Source organism: Pleurodeles waltl, chromosome 11 (genome assembly GCF_031143425.1).
Source record: "Pleurodeles waltl isolate 20211129_DDA chromosome 11, aPleWal1.hap1.20221129, whole genome shotgun sequence".
Classification (NCBI taxonomy): Eukaryota; Metazoa; Chordata; class Amphibia; order Caudata; family Salamandridae; genus Pleurodeles; species Pleurodeles waltl.
Genome location: NC_090450.1, coordinates 530,916,379 through 530,941,395, shown reverse-complemented (window position 1 = coordinate 530,941,395; position 25,017 = coordinate 530,916,379). Strand labels below are relative to the sequence as shown.

Below are 25,017 nucleotides of genomic sequence, written 5' to 3'. Positions count from 1 at the left end.
AAGAGCTGACAGAGACATTTTTGTAGTGACAGAGAAATGTGGCTTTTAAAATAACACAAACTAGTTTCCTATGTGCATGTTTATCTTCTGTTTTTTTTCTTTTTCACAAAATAAGAGAAATATATTTAATTTCGTGGTTGGGTTTATTATGCCGAGCTAAAATGTATCAAGTTGTGTTCCTCAAGACGGAAGCCATGTGCAGAATGTTCCTGTAATTGCAAAATATTCAAGGATCTTTGCCTGGGTTTTTTTCTAAGAAGTTGCACTGTGTATTGTTTTCACTTGTTGAACAAATGTCACGTTATTCCCATAATTTTCTAATGACACCTTTTTATAGTTATACATGAAAGTAGGTGTTCCTAAATGTTTCTTATTAGATGTATCATATTTTCTTTATTTTCTTTTGGGTTACGTGAATGCAACTTCATTAGTACAGCCCTGTGATGTAAGATTTCACCATGTCAACAGTGTGCATTTTTTTTGTTGCCTGAAACCTCTAAAATATACCCTTTTTTAGGGATGTGTGCCAAATCTTGCTAACACAAGAGTAACCCCCTCCAAAACTCAGCTGACGCCACAAAGACTGTAACAACTCTAAGTGCACAGCAATCTCATTCACTTGTGTCTTGAATACATTTATTCCAACGCGTTTGAAGGTGTGAGGCATCATTTCCAAACCCAGAGTGTTGTAAGGTGAGTGTGTGCGCTGTGATGTGATGTGTTGTGTTGTGTTAGTGGAAATAGGCAAGATTTAGTAATATTTTTTTTTAACCTTAAAGTGGCTCAGATTATCTCCATCTTCTGAAATACCACAGGCCATCCACTGCGCACATCCTATACCTATAGAAAGACATCATCTAAATATAATGAGACCATGTGAGCCTGAATTATATATTATCAACCCAAGGTAGCCCCCCACCCCCATCTTATGCATGTGCAAGCCAGGGGCTTCATGGTAAGGGAAGGGAAAAGAAAAGGGGAAAAGAGGGCAGTCCTGCCTTGTGCCTCTCAGTATGGACACTTAAGGAAATATCACTTTGCCAATTTTAATCTTTGCAGTGGGACTTGTATATAGAATTCATACCCAAGCTCGGAACCTGTTATGTTATTAATTGTGTTCGACCAATGACTTTGTGTTTCACCACTGCTCATATTAGTTGCTCAATGTTCACCAGTAGCACATTACATGTTGCATTCAGTTTACTTGCCTATTGGCTTTAACGTGGCATTAGTCATTACATTATGTATTCAGTTTAGCTGCCTATTGGCTTTAACATGGCATCAGACATTACATTCTTTATTCAGTTTAGCTGTCTATTGGCTTTAATGCGGCATTAGACATTACATTTTGTATTCAGTTTAGCTGCCTTTTGGCTTTAACCTGGAGTTAGACATTGCAGTTGAGACATTGCAGATGAGCTGTGTTTTTCCAAGCTGTTTTCTTTCCACATGGTAGACCAAGCTGTGTTTTTCAAATTTAATTCACATGAACCCTAACATGATAAGAGAGCGGATATTGGGTGTTTTCCTTTCTGCTCAACCTTGGGAAGAGGAGAGGCTTAGGAGATCTGGCCAATCTCCAATGGCTTGTTTTATTTCCCGAGTCTGAGAGGAAGGGGCAGGCTTTTTTTCACGGTGACCCTGGGCAGCAGCAGGGAGAGATTCTCCAGGACTTCAGTCAGGAGTGGACGTTAGCTGCCTGGCTCCCGTTTGGGTGGAAGGTCTCTTTCTCGCAGTTGAACAGGAGTCATCAACTTGAAGATAGGAGAAAGATGGCAAGCAGTGATAGGCCCTACAGTGATGCAATTTTGACTTTTATTCTTTGCTTTGAAGTTATGCTATAATATAATTACATGTATTTGCTGTGTACATTGCAATTGAGAAGTACTTTGCTATGTTTTGCTTTCATTGCTGTGACTACTTTTAAACGTGTGCTTCCAACCTACTAATCTCGTCTTTCAGGAACCTCGTGGTGAAGTAATAATAATAATAAATGTCTTCTTTAAACTAAGAAGTGCATTCCAGAGAAGTTTTGTAAGCTCGGTCATAAGATAAGAGAAGGAAAGCAAAACAGAACCCAATACCAAATCCCAAATATTTAAGGACATGATACAAATGTGGCCAATTAAGGGCATCAAATGCTTTCTCTATGTCAATGGAAGCCATTCCACCATTCCCATACTATACTGATAGGTTGTCCATCCCATGGAAATGCACATCTGTTAGAGGCTGTACTCCTTCCCAGAAAGAATCCACCCTGCTCTGCATGCACCAGATGAGGAAGGGTCCTTTGCATCCTACTTGCCAACACCTTTCTGAGCATTTTATAATCGAAGTTTAAGATCCAAACAGGTTGGTAGGAACCCGTGGATGGAGGCCGGCTTTTAGTAATATTTTATTGATTGCTTCCTTAGTCGTAAGAGCAGAATACAAATTTAACAAGCGCTGCCCTAACTTACTCCTAAACGTTTTGTAGGACCTTAGGGGAAGGCCATCGCTACCTGGTATTTTGCCAGTAGCTAGGTGAGCTACAGATAGGTTGAGCTCACCTATGCTTAGAGGGGAGTCCAGATCAAGCTTTTGTTCCAGTGTTAGTTGCGGTAAGGTCACTGATCACACATAACCATCCTGCAGTGAAGTGTCAGCAACCAGTCTTAGCACATAGAACCATCTGTGATAAGATGTGAAGAACTCATTAAATATGACTGAGCATAGCGGGCATGTCCCTCGGGATGGCATATGGCAGCATTGGGTGTATATTGAACGTCCGCTCCTAGAGGCCTAGCTAGAGGGTGACTGGACTTTTTTCCTTCAGAGTGCTTCAATGCAGCACACTCTATGTAGTCATGCCAGCTCAGCTTGTTATGGAGCCCTGTGTGCTTTTATCGCATGAAAATAAGGTTTGCTGAAGGCCTCAGGAATCGCGTGCCCTCTCTGTGCTGCGCATGTCCTTCACTAATGTGTTGATTAGCCTGCATAATGTCATTCTAACCTGAACAGAAATTATATATATGGAAAATGTCACTTACCCAGTGTACATCTGTTCGTGGCATGAGTCGCTGCAGATTCACATGCTGTGCACAGTCCGCCGTCTGGTGTTGGGCTCGGAGTGTTACAAGTTGTTTTTCTTCGAAGAAGTCTTTTCGAGTCACGAGACCGAGGGACTCCTCCCATTTCGATTCCATTGCGCATGGGCGTCGACTCCATCTTAGATTGTTTTCCCCGCAGAGGGTGAGGTAGGAGTTGTGTATGTTAGTAATAGTGCCCATGCAATGGAATGAATACGTATGTACATAATAAAGGTTAAAGTAATATATTTACAAATGTACAAATGTTCAAGATCTACTTCTAAACGGCTACAGGCTCCCGGGGAGGCGCATGTGAATCTGCAGCGACTCATGCCACGAACAGATGTACACTGGGTAAGTGACATTTTCCGTCCGATGGCATGTGTAGCTGCAGAAACACATGCTGTGCATAGACTAGTAAGCAGTTATCTCCCCAAAAGCGGTGGTTCAGCCTGTAGGAGTTGAAGTAGTTTGAAATAATGTTCTTAGTACAGCCTGACCTACTGTGGCTTGTTGTGCAGTTAACACATCTACACAGTAGTGCTTGGTAAATGTATGAGGCGTAGACCATGTTGCTGCCTTACATATTTCGTTCATTGGAATATTTCCTAGAAAGGCCATGGTAGCCCCTTTCTTTCTGGTTGAGTGTGCCTTTGGTGTAATAGGCAGCTCTCTCTTTGCTTTAAGATAGCAGGTTTGAATACACTTAACTATCCACCTAGCAATGCCTTGTTTTGAAATTGGATTTCCTGTATGAGGTTTTTGAAAGGCAATAAATAGTTGTTTTGTTTTTCTAATTAGTTTCGTTCTGTCAATGTAGTACATTAGTGCTCTTTTGATGTCTAATGTATGTAGTGCTCTTTCAGCTACAGAATCTGGTTGTGGGAAGAACACTGGTAATTCTACTGTTTGATTTAAGTGGAACGGTGAGATAACCTTTGGTAAAAATTTAGGATTTGTTCTTAGAACTACTTTATTTTTATGTATCTGAATAAATGGTTCTTGTATGGTAAATGCTTGAATCTCGCTCACTCTTTTAGAGATGTGATGGCAATCAAAAATGCAACTTTCCACGTTAAGTATTGCATTTCACAAGAATGCATGGGCTCGAAAGGTGGACCCATGAGTCTTGTTAAGACAATGTTGAGGTTCCATGAAGGAACAGGTGGTGTTCTTGGTGGTATGATTCTCTTTAAGCCTTCCATAAACGCTTTAATGACTGGTATTCTAAATAGTGAAGTTGAATGAGTAATTTGTAGGTAAGCTGATATTGCGGTGAGATGTATCTTTATGGAAGAGAAAGCTAGATTTGATTTTTGCAAATGTAGTAAATATCCTACTATGGGCCTGATTCTAACTTTGGAGGACGGTGTTAAACCGTCCCAAAAGTGGCGGATATACCACCTACCGTATTACGAGTCCATTATATCCTATGGAACTCGTAATACGGTAGGTGGTATATCCGCCACTTTTGGGACGGTTTAACACCGTCCTCCAAAGTTAGAATCAGGCCCTATATCTTTTGGAGATGCATGTAATGGCTGAATTTGATTATTCTGGCAGTAATAAACGAATCTTTTCCACTTGTTTGCGTAGCAGTGTCTAGTGGTAGGTTTCCTAGCTTGTTTTATGACCTCCATACATTCTTGTGTGAGGTGCAAGTGTCTGAATTCTAGGATTTCAGGAGCCAAATTGCTAGATTCAACGATGCTAGATTTGGATGTCTGATCTGTTGTTTGTGTTGTGTTAACAGATCTGGTTTGTTGGGTAGTTTGACATGAGGTACTACTGACAGGTCTAGTAGTGTCGTGTACCAAGGTTGCCTTGCCCACGTTGGTGCTATTAGTATGAGATTGAGTTTGTTTTGACTCAACTTGTTTACTACATATGGAAGGAGAGGGAGAGGGGGAAAAGCATATGCAAAGATCCCTGACCAGTTCATCCATAGAGCATTGCCTTGGGATTGATCTTGTGGGTACCTGGATGCGAAGTTTTGGCATTTTGAGTTTTCCTTTGTTGCAAATAGATCTATTTGAGGTGTCCCCCAAATTTGAAAGTAATTGTTTAGTATTTGGGGGTGAATTTCCCATTCGTGGGTTTGTTGGTGATCTCGAGAGAGATTGTCTGCCAACTGGTTCTGAATCCCTGGAATAAATTGTGCTATTAGGCGAATGTGGTTGTGAATCGCCCAATGCCATATTTTCTGTGTTAGGAGGCACAACTGTGTCGAGTGTGTCCCTCCTTGTTTGTTTAGATAATACATTGTTGTCATGTTGTCTGTTTTGACAAGAATGTATTTTGGGGTTATTATGGGTTGAAATGCTTTCAGCGCTAGAAATACTGCTAACATTTCCAAGTGATTTATGTGAAACTGTCTCTGATGTATGTCCCATTGTCCTTGGATGCTGTGTTGATTGAGGTGTGCTCCCCACCCTGTCATGGAAGCATCTGTTGTTATGACGTATTGTGGCACTGGGTCTTGGAAAGGCCGCCCTCGGTTTAAATTTGTACTGTTCCACCATAGAAGCGAGATGTATGTTTGGCGGTCTATCAACACCAGATCTAGAAGTTGAGCCTGTGCTTGTGACCATTGTGATGCTAGGCACTGTTGTAAGGGCCGCATGTGCAATCTTGCGTTTGGGACAATGGCTATGCATGAAGACATCATGCCTAGTAGTTTCATTACCATTCTGACTTGTATCTTTTGTGTTGGATACATGGCCTGTATTACTTTGTGAAATGTTTGAACCCGTTGTGGACTTGGAGTGGCAATCCCTTTTGCTGTGTTGATTGTCGCTCCTAAGTATTGCTGCGTTTGACACGGCAAAAGGTGTGACTTCGTGTAGTTGATGGAGAAACCTAGCCTGTGAAGGGTTTGTATGACATATTTTGTGTGCTGTGAACACTGTTTTAGCGTGTTGGTTTTGATTAACCAGTCGTCTAAGTACGGGAACACATGTATTTGCTGCCTTCTGATATGTGCAGCTACTACTGCCAGGCATTTTGTAAAAACTCTTGGCGCAGTTGTTATTCCGAATGGCAACACTTTGAATTGGTAATGTATTCCTTGGAATACGAACCTTAGATATTTCCTGTGTGAAGGATGTATTGGTATATGGAAATACGCATCTTTTAGATATAATGTTGTCATGTAGTCTTGCTGTTTGAGCAGTGGGATTACGTCTTGTAACGTGACCATGTGAAAGTGGTCTGATTTTATGTAGGTATTTAGTGTTCTGAGATCTAGTATTGGTCTCAGAGTTTTGTCCTTTTTGGGTATTAGAAAGTACAGTGAGTAAACGCCTGTGTTTTTTTGTTGAATTGGTACTAATTCTATTGCGTCCTTTTGTAGCAATGCTTGAACTTCTAGTCCTAGAAGATCTATATGTTGTTTTGACATATTGTGTGTTTTCGGTGGGACGTTTGGAGGGAATTGGCGAAATTCTATGCAATAACCATGCTGGATAATTGCTAAGACCCAAGTGTCTGTTGTTATTTCCTCCCAAAGTTTGTAAAATTGGCTTAGTCTTCCCCCCACAGGTGTTATGTGATGGGGGTGTGTGACTTGTGAGTCACTGCTTATTTTGAGGGGTTTTGGGGCCTTGGAATTTTCCTCGATTTTTTGGGAATTGGCCCCCTCTAAATTGCCCCCGAAAACCTCCCCTCTGATATTGACCCTGGTAGGTAGGCCTTGTTTGTGAGGTTGTGGTTTCTGTGGGTTGACCTCGAAACCCTCCCCTAAAAGGTGTTTTCCGAAATGTGCCTCTGCTCTGCGGGGAGTAGAGTGCGCCCATGGCTTTGGCTGTATCGGTGTCCTTCTTGAGTTTTTCGATGGCAGTGTCTACCTCCGGCCCAAACAATTGCTGTTCATTAAACGGCATATTGAGCACAGCCTGCTGGATTTCCGGTTTGAACCCAGAAGTGCGCAGCCATGCGTGCCTTTGTATTGTGACTGCAGTGTTTATTGTCCTTGCAGCTGTATCTGCTGCATCCATGGAAGACCGTATCTGATTATTTGAGATACTTTGTCCCTCTTCCACCACCTGTTGCGCTCTTTTTTGGAACTCCTTGGGTAAGTGTTCGATGAAATGTTGCATTTCATCCCAATGAGCCCTGTCGTATCTTGCCAAAAGTGCTTGTGAATTGGCAATACGCCACTGATTTGCTGCTTGTGCTGCAACTCTTTTTCCCGCAGCATCAAATTTGCGGCTCTCCTTGTCTGGAGGTGGTGCGTCGCCTGAGGTATGAGAGTTGGCTCTCTTACGAGCTGCCCCCACAACTACTGAGTCTGGTGTTAGTTGTGTTGTAATATATATTGGATCCGTGGGCGGTGGCTTATATTTTTTCTCCACCCTTGGAGTTATGGCTCTGCCTTTAACTGGATCCTGAAATATTTGCTTTGAATGACTTAGCATTCCTGGGAGCATGGGAAGGCTTTGATACTGGCTATGGGTGTAGGATAGGGTGTTAAAGAGAAAGTCATCCTCAATTGGTTCCGAATGTAAGGAGACATTGTGAAACTCGGCTGCCCTTGCGACCACCTGTGTATAGGATGTACTGTCCTCAGGTGGTGATGGTTTTGTAGGATAAGAGTCTGGGCTATTGTCAGACACTGGAGCATCGTAGAGGTCCCATGCATCGGGATCATCCTGACTCATTGTGGTATGAGCTGGTGAGTGCATTAGTGGTGGAGTTGTCGCTGGTGATGCATGTGTTGATGGTGGTGGAGAAGGTGGTGGGGTTGATTTCTTTGCCACCTTTGCCTGTGGTTGCTTGTCCCCTTGTTGAAAGGCAAGTTTCCTTTTAATCTTAATTGGGGGAAGAGTGGTTATCTTCCCTGTGTCTTCATGAATATGAAGCCTTCTCTGCGTGTAGTCAGGCTCTACAGCTTGAAGCTCCTCTCCAAATCTATGTAATTGGGTGGTTAACCCTTGTTCCTCTGTATAGGAACTAGTTTTCGGCTCCGAGGCTGGATGTTTCGGGACCGAAACCTTTTTGGAAGTCTTTTTCGGCTCCGAAGAAATTTTCTTTGGTTTCGGCACGGTGTCTCGGTGCCGAATCTCTTCGGTGCCGCTGTCTCTGTGCCGAAGTTTCTCGGAGCCGCTGTCTCGGCTCCGAGGTTGCTGTGTGGCGGTATCACGACCGGAGTCGGATGACTTCGACACCAGCATGCCCTTTTTTGGTGCCTTGGGTCGGTCACCTAGTTTTTGGGTTAAGCCATGGCCTGTTGGCGGTGGCGTCCCCTGGGCTTTTGTGGACTTTTCGTGAGTCCTTATTTTCGACGTCTTACTCACGGTTGTTGTTTCTTCGGCGTCGAGTTCTTCTGAATCACTCGTGGATGGAGAAAGCTTCTTCTTCCTCCTCGAACCGTTGTTGACCTGTCGGCGTGGATGCCATCTGTAATCTCCTGGCTCTTCGGTCTCTCAGCGTCTTCCTCGACCGAAACGCTCGACAGGCTTCACACGTATCCTCCTTGTGCTCGGGGGACAAGCACAAGTTACAGACCAGATGCTGATCCGTATACGGATATTTGTTATGGCATTTTGGACAGAAGCGGAACGGGGTTCGTTCCATCAGTCTTGAAGTCGCACGCGGTCGGGCCGACCAGGCCCCGACGGGGGATCGAAATTACCCCGAAGGGCCACCGGAGCTCTTCAAAATTCGATGTCGATTTGTTCTAACTAACCCGATACCAAACGCAACAATACCGACGTTTTTTTCCGAGATTCTAACTAACTTTCCGACCCGAAACACGGAGCGAAAAGGAACACGTCCGAACCCAATGGCGGAAAAAAAACAATCTAAGATGGAGTCGACGCCCATGCGCAATGGAATCGAAATGGGAGGAGTCCCTCGGTCTCGTGACTCGAAAAGACTTCTTCGAAGAAAAACAACTTGCAACACTCCGAGCCCAACACCAGACGGCGGACTGTGCACAGCATGTGTATCTGCAGCTACACATGCCATCGAACATATATATATATATATATCTTGAAAGCAGGCTTTTAAACGTTCCCATTCGTGTGTCCCCAGTGGAGTCTGCATTTATGTAAAAGAAATGTGTGGTTTTCTCGGACAAGGTGCAGTTGCCTAGTAGATGTTATTGCTGATATATTACCCCCTTTGCAGAGTCAATTTCAATGGATTGGGATCCAGTAGGGTCTTTACTAAGTATACAATCCCTAAAATCGAATCAAAGAGTTGCACAGTGGTAAATATCAGTATGGGTGTATAATGCCTGGAGTGCAGAATAAAAAGACTATCCTTAGTGCTGGGTGTACATTCCTTTATTAGAAAATGCGCTAAGTAAGTGGGCATGTTCGACCATCTATCTCGCTACTCGTGACACAGTTGAAGTCACCTGCTATCCGGATCATAGTGGAGCACTGCCAACGGTGTGGAGGCACTGTCAAGAAATGCTGCCTGTCCTGCGTTGGGTGACTATAAACCTTGTAACTGGATTCTGCCATCCAGTTGGCCCTTTGCATATACATTAAGACTTTCCAGGTCTATCTATTGTGTCATGACAAAGTAATTAATTAGGCAATAAATCTAACAAAGACTAAGGGACACTGGGACTAATCTATGGCCAAACACCTCCAGCTTATGCAGGGTTACTGCCCTCATCTTTGCTTTTCTGGAACTTTTTCCGTCTTTTCGCCCAACCGAAGTGGATTTCAGATCTTCATGCAGAAATTGCTGCTGTGTATGCCTTCTGTATTGTTCAGGATGTCAATGTTGTCACAGCCCTGAGACACTAAAAGAGATATCAGAGGACCTCGGCTCCATCTGCCATTCCATCCTTCTTTAGCACTGGACTGGCTTTAAGGCTAAAATAACACACAATAAACAGAACCCCTTCTTCCTTTGTTTGAGCCGCCCTTTAGACCTCGCCTTTTCAGAGATCCATAGGGGTCATCCTTCTATCCTTATGTTGCGTCCCAGGTTTGCCGCTCAATATTGCCTAAATGGATAACACTGATATAATCACAGGGCTTGTAGTTGGTGCAGAGATCTTACTCTTGTGTGGCTGGGGTTACCAGAGCCAAGAGCCTTAAAAAACAAGAATCATGCAAAGACCACACTGACTTCATATGGTCACAGGTTTAATTCATTCTAGCATTGAGGAACAGGTCTACCCAGACAAGAGCCATACAATTTTTATTAAGAGCACTATGAGATTGCTGGGTAATATGAATTTAATGCATCCCCCGAGATGCTGGTACTTTTCCTCATAGAAATGTAAGGAATGTTAATGATGTTTGCCAAAGTTTAACGTTAACAGGACATTCTGTGTAACAAAATGTAGTGGTATCCATGGAAGTCACACCACGCTGGACTCTCCTGGGTGTCTAGTTTTCAGAAATGTCTGGGTTTAGTAGGTTTTTCAGGGTGGCGGCCGGGCCCAAGTACCACAGCTACCCACATCTCCAAAATAGGCCTATATTCAAGGTGAAAATTGGATGCCTCCACTTTGTGTTTTGGGACCCTTTCTGAAGCAGACGACAGGGCAACCCACACAGGTGAGGTACAGTTTGTATTTCTTTTTAGCTAAGTGTGGGAACACTGAGTAGCAGAATTGATGTACAGCCCCACAGAGTCTGGGGCATTTCCTCACATAAATGTGAGGGAAATGCGTGATTGTAGCCAAGTTTGCAATCTGCAGGGCATTCTTGGTACGAAAACAATAATATACAAATAAGCAACACTGCCCTTGATTCACCTACATTCCAAGATTTCAGAAATGAGCATTGCTGGTAGAGTTCCCTGGTTGTCAGCTGACCCACACCGCAGCTACTCACCATGTAGAGTGAGAGAAATTGGGATTTACCCTTTCTCTGCTGGCCCATTGTCAAAACTACTCACAAAACCACCCAAATCTCCTCTCGCTAACCAACAGGGTGAGGATGATCTAGGCCCCGGGGTCAGCAAAGATTGTTGGGGCTTTATGGGTGATCATGAGGCCTGATGTCAGGCTAGCTCAACCTGTATCTCTTCTTTATAGAAAAAAAAAAGAAGAAAAAAAATCCTGGTATCTAGTGGGTTTTCTTCCTCCTCCGCCTCCAATCTGCCCCTCAGGAGGGGCAGAAAGACTTTTGGGCTTGTTATGGGGTAGGGGAAGTGCCTCTTGATTTTTTTTTCATTTTTAAGTAATATTCCTGTGTCTAGTGGATCTTCTGGCACCACCTCTGGAAAGCAGATAAGGGTAACCCCCACCCAATCTGCTCCCACTGAGGAGGAGGGCAGAAAGACTGTTGGGGCAGTTCTTGGGTGGGGGCACTGCCGATACCTAAACAGTCTGCTCCCATCCCTTTTATTTTTTAACCATTTTCCCTGGTGAGCTTTTCGTCCCTCTAGGGGCATATTCAGGGTAAACACCCCACACTGCCCCTTTTTGGGTAGGAGCTAAAGATCAGTCCAAAGTCCTGGGCAGGCCACCCCACTCCTCATTATTTTTTTTTATTGTTCCCATTGGCATCTAGGTTTTCTGCCCCCTAAGAGTCTGGTTTGGGGTAGGGGGGGGCTAAACATCACTGGAAGGCAGAATGACTGTGGTACCTTCGGGGAGTCAGGGGGCATGACCGGATAATAGAGTGGGCAGCGCCCACCCTATTTTTTTCTGCAATTATCTCTGGCATTTTTTGGTCTTTCCGCCACTCAGGTGGGGAGTCAAAAAGACTTGTTTCCTTTGTGGGTGGGTTGTGTTCCATTGCCAAGGGGAGCCATCGCACCCCCTCCCCAAATAAATCCCTGGTGACCAATGGGTGGATCCCTGCACCAATCAAAGGGAAACAACTCAGCAATAATGGGGCAAGTAATTTCACTTTTAATCAGTGTGATTTCTGTATGCTGTGCATCACGCTCATTAAAAAACTTAATGTGTCGAAACTTGCACCAGAAGAATTTTCTACTTCAGTATAACTGACGAAATGTTCACGCACTGACATCATTTTATTATCATACTGGGGTAGCGGAAGTGACATCACTCGCCATTTGACCTTTACTTTCATTCACACACACGCTTACACATACACACATTATCTCTTAAGTAAGCACACTCTCGTCCGCAAGCAAACACACAACATACATTTAAAAGCATTTTTTAACTCACCTCAGCTGCCCGATAGGGTCATAATCCAGCTAGCTTTATTCTATTTGTATTACACTAATAAGGAATAATATGATATTATTCACTATTAGAGTAATAAAAATAATGACTGAAAACAAGAAGGGTCGAGCTGCAACCGACGTCCATAGGACGAGCTGCCCCTGTGTTCCTGGCAATAATTTTGCCAACTCTGAGGCCAGAGGTCGCAAAAGCAGTGTCAGGGGTCGCAGGCCTGATTGAGTTTTTTAGCGCTGCATTTGCGTCATTTTTTGGCGCAAACGTACAAAATATAATTGAGTTTTGTAAGTTTGCGCCGCTTTTGCGTCAAAAAATGACGCAAATGCGTCGCTAAAAAAGTAACAATCAGGCCCTTTGTTTATCCATGTGAAAACAGCATACAGCACATCGGGATCTCATGTCGGACGCTATGGGATGGGCAACTTCAAGAGCGCCTGATCTCCCTAAAAGTGAAAACGCTCAGTGTCCCTTGCAATCAGCGCCTACAAGAAGTTATCCAAAGCCTCTTTGACTAATTGGTAGATATGTGTGAGCAGTTCAAGGCTTGCCATGGGGGCTGTACGGGGCGAGTCTAGGTGCAGGACCATACGGTTGTCAGTGGTGCAATAAAGTATGAATATGAGCCCAACAAAGGACACAGGAAATCGTCGGTGGAAATAGTAATGTCATGAACACATCAGTCTGAAAATAAAAGAGTTATCTGCTGCAGCAACGAAATGAGGGCTCTAGCTAAACACCTTATTGTAATGCCAGACAAAATATATATTTTTTAAAGTTTCGGACACGTTCATACTCTTATTCAATCAGCCTAGGGCATGGATACTCTCCTCAGAGAGGAGTCAGAATTCGGTCAGCTTCACACAATAGAGCGCACTGCCCAAAAGAGTGTCAAGGAAGAAGTGGCGGAGGGTGGGGGGTGCTCTGTGGTCATCAGCCGTCCTCCTTCTTCCCCAGTGACAGGTAGACCAATAAAGTCTGCAAAGCCTCAATCATACTCATATATTTTAATGTCCATTAAGGGTTATGTCAGTGATGCTTAAGCATAATATTTGTGAACGTTACATTTAATTAAAAATAAAATGAACATCAGATTTTAATGTCCATTAAGGGTTATGTCAGTGATGCTTAAGCATAATATTTGTGAACGTTACATTTAATTAAAAATAAAATGAACATCAGATCGGTAGGTAACTCCCTTCGGTGGGCCCAGGCACGATACCAACGATAATCAGCTGCCACCAGCTAAAGACTCATGCAAAGGGGATGAGAGAGCTGGCCACTCATTCTCAGGGCACAGCAAGGGTGCCCCTTGAGAAGCATGATCCCTGCAGTTTGAGGGGTCATTAGGGATTAGTGACCTACAATCTATCAAAAAGAAAAGCTCTCGGTAAACGGCCTCAAAGAACAAGCATTGGCAAAGCCAATAGGTCTCGCCAATGAGAGAGCTATTGGCTTTGGCAATATGTTTAAGCGCTTATGTACACGAGTGTGGATGCTTTTCAGCAACAGCAAAAGTAAGTGGTCTGGAGTGGGGTAGATTGGAGTGGGGCAGACTGGGGTAGAGTTGAATGGGTTATGTTTGGGTAGAGTGGAGTGGGGTAGATGGGCGTAGAGTAGAGTGTGGCTAGAATGGAGGGGGGTAGATTGAATTAGGGTGGAGTGGAGTAGATTGGAGTGGATTAGAGTGGGGAAGATTTGAGTGGGGTAGATAGGAGCATGGTAGATCGGGGTATATTGGGGTAAAGTGGAGTCGGATATATTGGGGTAAATGGGAGTGGAGTAAATTGGGGAGAAATGTAGTGGGGCAGATTGCAATGGAGTCTGGTATACTGGAGAGGAATGGAGTGGCGTAGATTAGGTGGATTATACTAGGGTAGAATAGTGTAGGGTAGATTGGAGTGGTTTGGAGTAGGGTAGAATGAGGAAGTGTGGAGTAGATTGGGGAGTGGGGTAGATTGGAGTGGTGTGGTATAGAGGGGGGTAATTTGTGTAGAGTGAAGTACAGTGGAGTAGACTGCAGTGGAGTAGATTGGCGTAGATTAGAGTGGGGAAGATTAGAGTGGGGAAGATTAGAGTGGGTGAATGGGGAAGAGTGTAGCACAGTGGGTTAGGGTAGACTGCAGTGGAGTGAAGTAGACTGGAATGGAGTTGGCTAGAGTGGTGTGCTGTAGAGACTGGAGTGAAGTGGAGTGGGGTACAGTTGGTTGGAGTGTGGTAGAGTGGGGTAGATTGTGGAAGGTTGGAGAGGGGTAGAGTGGGGTAGATTCGAGTGTCGTAGGGTAGACTGGAGTGGGGTAGACAGTGGTAGATTGGAGTGGGGTAGATTGTGGAAGGCTGGAGAGGGGTAGAGTGGAGAAGGGTTGGATAGATTACAATGCAGTTTGGAGTAGAGTGGGGGTAAATTAGAATAGAGTGGTGTAAATTGGAGGGGGGTCGGGTAGACTGGAGTGAAGTCTGATAGAGTGGAGTGGGTTGGCTTGGGATAGAGTGGAGTGGGTTGGCTTGGGGTAGACTGGAGTAGGGTGGATTACATGGATATTCAGCAGGATTGTCACATAGATTCTCTCACTTTGAAGTTGGATAAAGAAAAGTAAATACCAAGCTGTCTTTAAATGTGTATCAAATGTGACAGAATAAGAACATTTAAAGACCTATTAACAGAAAGTGAGTTTGTGGAAGAATACAGTATACAAGGTCTGGGCAATCAGAGGCACAAACTCAAGCTGGACAGCCTAAAGTAAATAAAGCCAGCAAATTAGAAAGGTAGAAAATGTGAGTTTCAAACCACAAAGCCAATGGTAATCAAGTGGTGGAATGCATTCCTACGCAGTGCTTAATTTGTAAATTAGGAGGTGCAAGCACTGAATACTGAGGCAGCGTAATCCTGAAGCCATCCCGGGCCTCTTCAATCCATTTACGGGCACCCCTGCCCCTTCAGCTCATCCTGCAACGTTCTACATTCTCCCTTCATGACACTTTTTAGTTTTTCCTTCTTCCGTCTTTCACATATGTGTCTTTTGCTCGCAGCAAATGCTTGAGGTATAAGAATAAGCCCCGGCCCTCACAAATAAGTGCCGGTGCTCAGCACCGGAAACAACAAGCACAAATTAAGCACTGTTCCTACGTCGGCTTTCTAAATGTCCCCAAGATGTCTTTAGCAAACCAGACAGCAGCACTGCCTGGTAGGCTTCAACCTAAAGAATTGTGGGATGGCACAGTCGCTAGGTTGGTGATTTATGTTTATTGCTAGGACGACATATGTGAAAATCCCAAGATTGCTCATATCCCATTCCTATTTTTATAATGCCATTACCAAACCTGCAAAAGCAAATTCTATTAAGTTGGGACTTCACTATTTTAAATAAGGGGTCCATGTAAAATCTAAAAAAAAAAAAAGAAAGATCATACACAAAACGCAGCCTTATTAATTAACAGTGTTCAAAGTTTATCCATTTTTTAAAACTCAAAAATAAGTATATTTTGGCAGATGAATGTTGCTCTGGAAATGTAGAAATCATTTCACAGTACTTAAGTTTCAAATGGAAGCCAGCAGAGACAAAGACACGTATTAACAGAAACAAACACACATCTGACAATGATAGGAGCAGTCTGAATTTGTATATTAAAAGTAGTTGTGCCACATTCAAAAAAATAACAAAAAAATATTAAACGTTCAAGTTTGTAGGAGAAGTATATGAACATTTGCAGAAGTAATTTTATATTTCGGTGGAGGGGAAATCGCTTCAAAAAAGTGCACAAAGACATTTCCATATAAAACACGCACAAACTGCAGCATACCTCACTTATTGGAAAGTCAGAAAGCAACCAAACAAACATGTAGGGCACTGGTCCCTCCTGTGTTGCACATCTCTTCCTATTGGCAAGGGTTCGGTCTCTGTCACATGTCTCTTAGCAGCCTCACTGGGCCACCATCACAGATTAATTTTGGATGTGTACCGATGAAGGCTTCCATCTACGTTTTGAGTACATTTCTGACGTTCGTAGACTTCACAAACTCAGGTCAAATTCTAAGGAGTACTCAGAATCATAACATTTACTCTCAGGAAACACAAAACATTTCAACACTACATAAGACAATAGGGTAACAAGACAGCGCCTAGACGGTCCTTCTAAACTTTAATGGATTGTTTCACAGTAAGCTACAATCTGCTGGTAAAGTAACAACAACCACTATCCTACATGATGCTTATAGCGTCTTGCAATTTCCTACATGTTTAAATGTTGCATTGTGAAAGAGGCATTTACACAAGATGGCTATTATACAATACCTAGAAGGAAATTAATTTTTTTTATCTGCAAGCTGAAAACCACAAATGGGAATTTAAGTTCTATGGTATAATATTTTCCTGTTTTCAGTGATAAGCTCAGTTAGCATGGCACCACTAATCCTCACCTAAAGAAACAATAGACGTTGCCGTACTCACCATTTGGTGGCCAACATTCACGTTGATGGATGATAATGAGTTTGGCAAAATCTTGGCCGGTAGGTTGGTGTTGGGTGCAGGAAAGCGCTTTACTTGTTACCTGAAAAAATTAACCAAGACAGCATACTAAGCAGCAATTCAAAGGTAAATATATATATTTTAAAATATTTTAACATGTTTTATGTCTATGACAGTTTTGCTGACTTGCCAGTTTATTATATGGTGTGGTTGTGCGATCACAGTGTGTAATAAACTCACAAACCTATCTTGGGTCCAGCAGGCTCGTTTAAAAAACCTTAGCTCAAACCAGGGGTAGTTGTGGCTTTGAGGTGTCAGGCTTTGTCAAAGGAAGAAATGCAAAGGATGTAGAAGTAAAAACACATTCGAATAAGAAAGACACAACACAAAGTAAATCTAACACCAATTTATAAATATAGCTCTTATTTTTATTCATTTTTAGACACCAAAAGAAACAAAATCCACCAGATGGTCCTGGAGATATAACTTACTATGCAAATGATAAATCAATGCTTTTCATTCAACTCACAAATAAGCACTGGCAACTACAGCGGTTAGTGGTTATTTGGAAAGCTTTTGAAAATGTTTGTAAAGTTGAATACGAGTACTCCAGCCCAGTCTGGGTGACCAGCTGCAGTTGGGAGCAAGTCACAGGGGCCAATGAGGCTTTGCAGGACAGTCACCTTGCATTCACAGCAGTCCCCAGTCCAGTTCCAGGTTCTTCAGGAAAACCGCCATAGACATCAATGGACTGGTCCTGATGCAAGGGATACAGGATGCTGATCCAGTGATGGAGGTTTCCAGGGCCACAACTCTGTCCACAAACACGGTATGTGGACTTTGGCCACTGGGGTCGATGTCCTTCAAAGTCGAGGTGAATTCTTCGGTTACAGCAAAACCAGTGGTTGCCTTTAACCGATGCCAGTGTCCATCTTGGGGGACCAAACTGCACTCCGACAATTCTCCCGTGTCCAGCAGACTCAGGTGGAACTTTTGAATGTTGAGACACTACAGTAGTGAGTCTCCCAGGCTGTCCTTGGCATTCACCAGTAGTCAGGCAATCTTTGCTATCAAATCGCCAATACGGCTTCTTCCGCTTTTGTGACCTTGTAGATGTAATATCGAGCCATCCAACTGACACTTCTTTTATTTGTGGCTCAGGGTGACTTTTCCTTGAGCAGGGCACAGCAGGGAGTGTCCTCTCTTTGCTAGCCCAAGGATCAGCAGGTGCAGTCCAGTCTTTGATACACCCTCTCTTTGCTGGTCTAGGGAACAGCAGGGCAGTCCTTCTTCAGTCCTCTCTCCAGTGCAGAGGTGATATGTGGTCTGGGTGCCAGAGGTGTCCCTTTTAAGCCCAGAATTTGCCATCGGGATGCAGCAACTACTAGCCAATGGGCTACAAGGTCTCCTCCAGCCTGTGACGACTTCCTGCATTTAGTCACATTTAATATCCCAGAATGCAATATTCTGCCCGCATCCAAGAATGGCAGGCCCCCTCTCTCAGTGTTTTGAGCTCGCCATCCTAACCTACAAGTGAGGCTACCAATGAGCTACACATGCACTAGAAAACTGGTTTGGCAAATGTATCGCCCTCCCTGCCCCAGATGTCAAACTGTTAACTAGAACACAACAGCAGCCCCTCTCGTCTGTGTCCACCATTTGCCCTTCAAAGGCAGCTTCCCCTTTGGAGCCCACCTTTTTGACGCACACACAGCTTGGCCATCCTGCCAGGGAAAAGTGTCACCTTTTCTAAAGCAGGCCCTTTGTGTTCCTTCCTGAAAGATAGTCGCACCTCTCCAGAGGAGGGCAAAATGCAGTGTGGCTAGCAACTCTCAATGGTCCCTGGAAATCTTTGGGCAAAAGAGTGGCAATTTTCTAAAGTTTACATTCACATAAAAGTTACATTAAATTCGACTTGGGTGTCTAGTCGGTTTTAATGCTATGGTTATTTTGATACCTTTAAGTACCAACTTTAGTAGGCCCATTAAGAAGTTAGCACAGCTGAGTTGTAAATTTATATCCCTATACTCACCAATTGGGCCACTAGCCTTTCTACAGCAAAAACAACAATATGGGGTTTTTACTGTTAGGACAGGTAAACACAAACGTCCCAGGTTTTATTTTATTGCCCTCTGTCTTAGGGCTTGATATACCTGCCTTAGTGGTGACATATAATTTATAAATAAAGAAGGTCTGGACTTTGTCATAAGCTCTAATGGCAGTCAAGTTAGCAGTTCAAGAACTGGCTAACCAGCCAGCAATGGTAGTCTAGCTTTGCTTTGTCAGACTTATGCCAAATATGGGCGAACCAACCAGACATATACCTTTTAAGAGTGAGAGCGGTGGTGGCACGGAGGTCCATTTAGCAGTCCTCAGTGCACCTTTGGAGACCAAAAACCAGCAGCGTCAGTCCAAAATTCTGGGGTTGATCATTCAAAGAGAGGCACGTCCTCATACTGACACTACGGAACACATTAATTGTCCAACGGGGAGCTCTGCACATGTTGCAAGTTTTAGTGAAATGAAAATCTGCAATAAGCAGCCATAGTGAACACTGCAGGCATTCATTAGCTCTCAAATACATTGAGTTGTACTTAATATTTGTTGTCTCCGGAAGTGTCGCTTCCACGTTAAGATTTCAGACTAGTCAAAGCTACAGTAGTGAGTAGCGCGGGTAACTTAAAGTGCCTTAGGTTTGCCTCTATTTGTAACCTGGCTTAATTTGAGGCAGAGGATGCCGGTGGGAGACACCAGCACTTATTTTTGTGAACCGGCATTTATTGTTCCTCTTCCGACATTTCCTGAGAGCAAAAGAGGGAAAAATACACAAAATAGAAAGATGGATGAAGAGAAAGATAGAAAATGCGTTAACAAAAGAGAAAGTAGTACAAACATGTATGAGTGAGATAACTGGGAAGGAAGCATTTGGCAGTACATTACGGAACCCTGAAGTGGATGCAGGATTAAGCACCCTTGATATTCAGCACGCTGATGTATTATAGCACCGTATGCAGGTGTTTAAACATCATTTTGGGCACCAGCACTTACTATTATACAAATAAAGCACTGACGGAGTGCTTTACACTACATTTCTCATTCATCTTTGTTCATTCTGTGAATTTCTTGCTCAGACCCACTAAGGGGGAATGGCGCAGTAGGTGGAAAGGTCATGCAAGCTCTTGTCTTCAGTCTGGGATTTTCTAAGAGTGATTGGAGAGAGGAATCTGTTTTGAGGGGAACCAGTGTAGGCTTACAATGCTCTCTGAATCTCATTTCTTGATTCTTTGTTGATACCAGGTGCACCCCAAGAGGCACGGACGGCATAACCGTGGCTGAGATTATATCCTCTATTCAGGCCCTATGCTTACATGCCCTTGTTGGGGCCCTGTATTGAACAGGGGCTTACTTACATATCTGGGTCCTATCTATTATGTAAAGCGAGGGCTGAAAGAGGGTTGTACAAAAAACAAAAGGGTATACTGACTCTGTTATCAGACATTCAACATCCTTCAAGGTACAGCAGTTGCCTTTGGCCCCAACCGACCTATCCTCTTGCAGAAAATGCTTTAAGGCACACCATAAATAAGCAGACAAATGACTCAATGATGGATAGATTCTGCAGCTTACACAAACACCTACAATGCAACTCAGAGAGGAGCGAGGACAGTGAGAGGTTAAAAAATGTATAAGTATTGGAAAGGGTGTGGAAAAGTAGTGGCATTGTTGAAAAAAATCAAGAGTGCAGTAATAAGGACAAAATGGATGGCATGCATGGGCCCTAATTTCCCTTTGCAGTTTCAAATCACTCAAGAGATGATTTGGTTTGAGGGATTTTAAGTCCTTAGCATGATGCAGCTTTAGAAATGGAGCAAGTAAAGTGGAAAAGGTGTGGGGCAAGAACAAGATGATAAATAGATGATAAACAGCATATACTGAGCCTGAGTAAAATCTGCTGTTACGCGCCTGTCATTACAAAAATACATATCAGCAAGAACGTCAGACATTAAGAAATTAAGGATAAGGCACATAGTAAAAACAATAGGCAGATTTCAATAAGTGTCAGCACCACTGAAATTTACCTTTAAGTAAATAGGTCATTGTTATGATAGTAAAACCTACTCATAGAAATGACTAGACAAGTCCAGGAAGTCACCTCACAACCATCACACTGCAAAATGATTTTTAGATTGCGGTCTCAGAGTTCAATTTCACACATGGATGAATTCTGACCTCTGTATTCTAGTTAAAAAGCAATGTTCCTCTGCACTGTTCAGTATAAGATTTTAAAATATATCTCTAGGACAATTTAAATAACCAACAAATTGAAAGGAACATGGTTACGGCCACTATGACAATGCCTACATTACATCCCAGCTACCCCAAAAATAATAGCACTGTGGCAAATCTGTTGGAAAAAGCTGGCATTATCAGTACCCAGTATGTGGAATACTAGAACTGAGAATGGGATACCATACAACCTTCAATCAGAATTCCTCCTTGCCCATTACTCAAAGAGCACTCTTGGCAACAAACGAAGTGAGGCAGCAGGTGTTATGGTGTGGGTATGCTGGTTGCTTTTGTAGGATTTCTAAGCAAATACACTTATATTCAAATTGACTTATTCAGAGACATGTAATAAATCAGGGATCGGTGGTAAACAATATTTGCATTAGACTCCAGATTCCAAGTAATGTACCTAGAATTCAATAGAAGATAGGTCCCACAGAACATGTATGCAATTTGATCCAAAGAAATGTGTTTCTGCTCACAAGAAAGGACTAGCCAAACCAGAACTGTTAAGTAGAAATCTAGACTTTGCGGGCGCTGAAAACCCTTCAAATGTTACACCCCGGACATCACCTCAATACCATGTCCACAGGTGGATGGATCGTGGACGGTGTTAAACAGCCATTTAGGGAAGGACAGACTCAATAAGTGAGTTCTAGAGTGAAAGTTGAAAACTTAGAAAGATTTATAACAAACATTCAAAAGGTACAATACAGAATTTGTAAGAACAGATGCATAAAGTCATTGCCATGGAAGTACTCAGTAATAGGGAAATACAGAATTATATGCAAAATCAAGAATATTCCAAGTCCTAAATGAGAATCAACATTGGTAAGGAATCTGACAGTATCCCCAGTAGCATCAGAAAGGCATCACGCTCCCCCCCCACCCCCCCAAATATGAGGACTTATGTAGAACATCTTCTCATAGAACATAATCAAAACTGCAAATTCATCATTGTGAGAGTGAAAGAACACAATTTTGGCAAATCAGGATATTGAAAATTAGAGTTTCAAACTATTTTACATCCTTTGCACTATCCTACTCAATGGCATAGTAAAGCACCCCGTTATACCAGCTGAAATTGGGGTCATAGGCACTTTAAATAGATTTTATGGCTGTTCTTAACTTTGAACTGTGATTTCCCAGCCAAAAGACAGAAGCTGAAACTAATAAATAATACAGCAAGAAAGATAACATGACACAGTTAAGATGTGGGGACCAAGGTGTGGCAACGGAACCAAACGTGGGTACACAGAGAAAGCGAAAAAAATGGAAGCCATTGAGAAAATCCAAGGGGCAAATGACAGCATGAAAGATAGGAGAAAAGAAAAATGCAAGAAGGAAGAAATAAAAAAAGCAGGAGCATAATAACATTCTACGGAATGAAAGAAGGAAAGAAACATGGAAAGGAAAAAGAGAAAGAAAGGACAAAGGAAGGAAACATCCCTGAGGCGGGGGACAACTCTTGGGGACCTTCATTGAAATGTCCGGGATCCCTCACTTTACTCATTCTTTGACAGCCATAAAGTTAAAAAGTGAGGGTTATTTTATTTTTCTGGGCTACTTCCTTGATTCTACTAAATGAATACTGATTCAGTCCCCTCTATTCTAATGTCACCCGGCGATGGCAGAACAAACTAGTTACAAATGAACAGTGAACTATCGTGAAGGCAATACAGAGAGCAAGCAGGCAGGAGAAACCTTGAAAGTAGAAACATCACTGACCCCATGTTAAAGAGACTTTTCTGAGAACATTATTCAGAAATAAACAGACATGACATGCATGAATACGTGCAACAGAAATAATTAACAGTGAATGTGCAGGATAAGTCGTCCATTTTGAATACGATGGTGTTGAGTAGATAAGGCCTAGTTGGCATTACCCAACAAAAAGGTACTTTAAAAGGTCACAGCAAAATCGCTTCAAAGGCAACAGCATCATATAAGTGTACACATGTAAATTCGACTGCATATCTATATTAAGCTCATTGTTAATAATGCACACATTTTATAAATGCATAAAAACTTCTACAACCCTGTACTGGAAGTGCCACTCTAATTTCAATCTTCTATCTATTAAAAAATCGAGTTTCCTGCTGTGGCACTACCAAATTTATAGGCAACTCATGAACTGAATTTAAAATTTTAACTGTTGCAACATACCGATCAGTGTCCCTCGTTATAACCTTTTCAATTCATATTATGAAACGTCTGCAACTAGATTATTTTAAGAAAAAGAAACATTCCTTGGCGTGCCAGAGTCACATTATTTTACACATTATGTTCTTGTGCTTTTAAAAATGTCATCCGGCACTCTTCACTCTGCCTTCGGGCAAAACATGTGCAAGGGTCTGCTTGTATCAACGTTCGGAATTCCTTGAAATAAGGTTGAGGATGTACTTATCACAACCACTCACTGTAAGAGTGCAAAAAGAGGCAAAGAAAAAGGCAGACACAAATGTTTTCACTTTACATTTTTCACAAATTACATTGAGTCAAGGGTCTGTTGAACACAATAAACCAAACAAAAATGTTGTTTAGCCTTTTCACTTGAAATAAGAAAGGAGTTCACTAAAATGCAGTCCCCGCATGGCTGCACTTCACTCACTAGGGTTTATCATCTGGCCGTGCGTGCACTCAGGCCGCGGCGGGATACGAAGGGACACTGCTAAAGGATGGTTTCGTTATTCCGCGCCTCGCCAGCCATTGGCGCTCGAAAGCGCGCGAAGACTGGGCGCTCGGAGTACCTACGGTGAACGCCCGGTTGCGGCGGAGAGGCGCCCCTGCTATCTCAGCCCTGCAGCCACCGGTTGCAGCTGAAGCCCTCCTCAGAAGTGTGGAGTCACGGCTGTCAGCACAGCCGCACGCGAACAGCACTTTCATTTTCACTCGAGGCGGGGGAGCTCGTGCAGGCCCCGAGAGGGGGGGTGGGGTGAAGGGGGACGCCATCTCGAAGTTCAAGGGCGACTCCTGGGTGTTACAAGGCATGGAAGGGCTGGTTTCGTTTTTATCAAGATGATGCGGGCAGTGGCATCGCACAGACCTCGACACCGGTGGCATCGCAGGGCGCGACATCCTGTGACTTTTGACCCCGTTCAGCACACAGGAAACGAATGCAAAACAATTGGCGTTACGTGTAAAATAAACAAAATGAAACGTAAAAATCTAAAAGAGCATACTCAAAAGTAGGCACAGTCAGCAGGGCCAGCTGCTGGGGCACTGGTCACACACATATCACAGGTCATTCCGTCATCAGTGACTATCCGCGGGGGAGTGAGGGGGGCGTTAAGGTGGGGAACACCTGTGACCTGGGCAGGCCGTATTTTGGCAGCGCGTAATCTGTTGAGGGGCGTAAGGAGCTGTGCACAGAGGTCACGTAGGGTTCCCGTCACCTGGCTCCAGTGGTTTAAGTGCTGTTTTTAACGCACCGTCAGACTGCTTTCTTGCCCTTCGTTCTCCCTCTCACTCACTGCTGACACACACTATTACCCACTTAACCTTGGTACCAGCCTGAGGTTGTAATCTGAAGGATTCAGTTGAGTTAGGGGAAGTGCAGAGATATTTGTGTTCAGAGGACAGTCACAACTCTGATGTAATCAGCCAGGTACTGACCTCTGAACACAAAATGGGCCCCCTGCTGCCTCATTTAGCGAGGGTGCCGAATTTCTTTCCGCCCAGGGTGCCACCTTAACAAAGACCAACTCTGCCTGTAACACCTGTCCCAGCGCATCCTTTTTTTCTTGCTGGTGCCTGCAGGTCCATTGTGGAAGAAAAAAGCTCCCATCGCTCTTCTCATGCGAGAGCTAGTGAAGCACCTTGACACTGCGCAGAATAAATACAATGAGTCAAGGTTACATCTCAGAGAGATCATATTTTATTAATAAATTGGTGGGACAGAAGTGAGCATATGGTGATGAATTAATCTACACTTAAAGGCCTAACAGAGAAAATTACATGAGTTGTAAAATGAGCACGTTTGGATTATGATGAACCATTTGGCCACAATTCGTAGTATGCACCACGTTTTAACATGAGAGTTTTGCATTCATATTAAATGACAGTACTAAAC

At 43.3% G+C, this 25,017-nt stretch overlaps 1 protein-coding gene across 6 annotated transcripts in view; it reads right to left on the bottom strand.

The window, feature by feature from the left end:
- TFDP2 (transcription factor Dp-2) overlaps positions 1-25,017 on the bottom strand; it is a 455,267-nt gene that overhangs the window by 344,117 nt on the left and 86,133 nt on the right. For 5 of the 6 annotated variants that reach the window (XM_069213927.1, XM_069213929.1, XM_069213930.1 and 2 more), the window contains exon 2: positions 16,641-16,740. In XM_069213927.1, the coding sequence (XP_069070028.1) occupies positions 16,641-16,643 (3 nt within the window). In that variant the 5' untranslated portion in view covers positions 16,644-16,740. Of the gene's footprint in view, positions 1-16,640; positions 16,741-23,556; positions 23,577-25,017 lie in introns of those variants that run through there. The other variant, XM_069213928.1, reaches the window with a different exon arrangement.